Below are 2,500 nucleotides of genomic sequence, written 5' to 3'. Positions count from 1 at the left end.
GGCCGCTCCCTTTATTGCCAAACCTTGCTACAAAAGGGAAACAGGTAAGCAGCGCCACCACCCAGACGAATACAAAGTCCTCAGGGGACTGATGTAGGTCCAGATGACCACAGTAGGGTAAAGGAGATCAGGAGGAGATAAAGCACACCTAGATGTCGCCTCAGATGCTGGGCCTCTCTATACAGGTTTCCCTGTGATAGACCGAGAGCTGCGGGTCTGAGGAGAGGTGTAGTCTTCCCTGGTCACCGTCAATGGGTAAAGAAGAAAAACCGTGAGGGAGTGAAAATGCAAATACTCTCTGAAGACAGAGATAATGTGCTAGGACATTTACGTTAGCAAGAGGTATAATAACAAGGAAGGGATTTGCGGCGGCGAATGAGGTCCCGGTACGCCAGGGTGGCTCAATGACACTTTGAAATTGGCCTATTGTTATCATAGCACCTCTTCGCATGAATGGGTGATCGTGGTGATAGAAACTAATTTTGCAAGTGCTCCTTTTATGCGCCGCGCCGATTTATAGGCCGATACCTCGTTCCCCACGAGGCGTACGAAGCCAATGGAAAGGACTAATCCCGCCCTCACAGAGTAAGGTAAACGTCGGCGAAGGTCCAGAGTAATCTCGCAGTTGTGACAATATATTATTATATATATATTATATATATATATATATATATATATATATATATTTACACACACACACACACACACTACACACAGAATATATATATATATATATATATATATATATATATATAATATAAATATAGGCGTGTGTGTTTCTGTGTGTGTGTGTGTGTGTGTTTGTGTTAGTGTTATATATCTATATCTATATATATATATTTATATATAATTATATATAGATATATAATACACATATATATATATATATATATAATATATATTATATATATATATATATTATATAATATATATATGTGACAATATATATATATATATATATATATATATATATTATAATATATATATATATATACATAACATATATTATATATATTTATAATTTACACACACCACACACACATCACACACACAGATATATATATATATATATATTATATATATATATATATATATATATAATTATATATATATATATATATATATATCGGCGTGTGTGCCTCTGTGTGTATGTGTGTTTGTGTGTGTGTGTTAATAGTATATAATATATATATATAATATATAATATATATATATATATATATATATAATATGTATATATTACATAATACATTATATGTCTATACATATATATATAATAATATATAATATATAATATATATATATATATATATATATTATATATTTATAGGTATGTATATATGTGTGTAAGTATATGCACACACCACACACAAACAACACACACACACACACACACACACACACACACCACACACACACACACACATATAATAGACATACATATATATATTATATAATATATATATATATATATATACTATACATATAGATAGTCATATATATCAACAGTATATATGTAGGTTTTATATATGGTGTAAGTATAGCACACCAACCACCACAATATACACACACACACACAACACATGACACACACACACACACAACCACCACACACACACACACACACACAACACCACACACAATATTATATAAATATATATATTATATTATATATCTATATATATTATATTATATATATATATAATATTATATATGGGTGGTGTGGGTTTGTGTATGGGTGTGTGTGTGTGTTGTGTGTGTGTGTGTTTTTGTGTGTGTATACATATCTATATATATTATATATATATATATATATATACTATAATATATATATATCTATATATATATATATATATATATATATTATATATATTTTCGTATCTGTGAAATTACGATAGGAAATGCTGCTTTAAATTGGTCTTTTACCCTGAGCTATAATGATTAAATAATATGTAATTTATTCAACCCCAGTACATATATATTGTTTTCACTATATATATAATAATATAGTTGAAAAGGTTTTTTTCGTTCATCACGTTGTTACACCTAATGTTAATATCTTTCTTTTTATTGGCACTAATTTTTATTATAAAACATGTTTTGTAAATATATTCTGCACAATCTCTTGTGCACCTTTTATGTTAGGATATGTTGTCTTCAGTGCTTATATTTATTCTATTTTCCATCACAGGTAACATTGAGTTTCCTTGCCGCTGGAGACCTTAGCCCTACTCACGATGAGGAAATATATGGCAAGGAGGCCAGTATCAAAGAAAAGCTCAACGAAGATGTCACCAAAGAGACATATCTAGATATTAAGAAGACCCTTTTGAATTATACGATGAAGGAGGATGAAGTGAGCAAAGTGCCACGTGGATCTCAAGAGCTCAGCATGAAAAGAAAGAAAAGGACTTGTGTATCTTGATTCAGGATTCAACTGACATGATGCACGTTTGTTACAAGAAAATCATCCTATTAATTTCAATGAACAACCATACAG

General features: G+C 30.4%; 1 protein-coding gene across 1 annotated transcript in view; it reads left to right on the top strand.

Annotated features, from left to right (window-relative positions):
- The window catches only part of LOC119571440 (zinc finger protein 586-like), a 3,403-nt gene that overhangs the window by 265 nt on the left and 638 nt on the right, over window positions 1–2,500 (top strand). Inside the window, exon 2 of the mRNA XM_037918743.1 lies at window positions 2,192–2,385. Within this exon, the coding sequence (XP_037774671.1) occupies window positions 2,192–2,385 (194 nt within the window). The remainder of the gene's footprint in view (window positions 1–2,191; window positions 2,386–2,500) is intronic.

The sequence above is a fragment of the Penaeus monodon genome, unplaced genomic scaffold, assembly GCF_015228065.2.
Source record: "Penaeus monodon isolate SGIC_2016 unplaced genomic scaffold, NSTDA_Pmon_1 PmonScaffold_63, whole genome shotgun sequence".
NCBI lineage: Eukaryota > Metazoa > Arthropoda > Malacostraca > Decapoda > Penaeidae > Penaeus > Penaeus monodon.
This window is presented reverse-complemented; position numbering and strand designations above follow the sequence as displayed.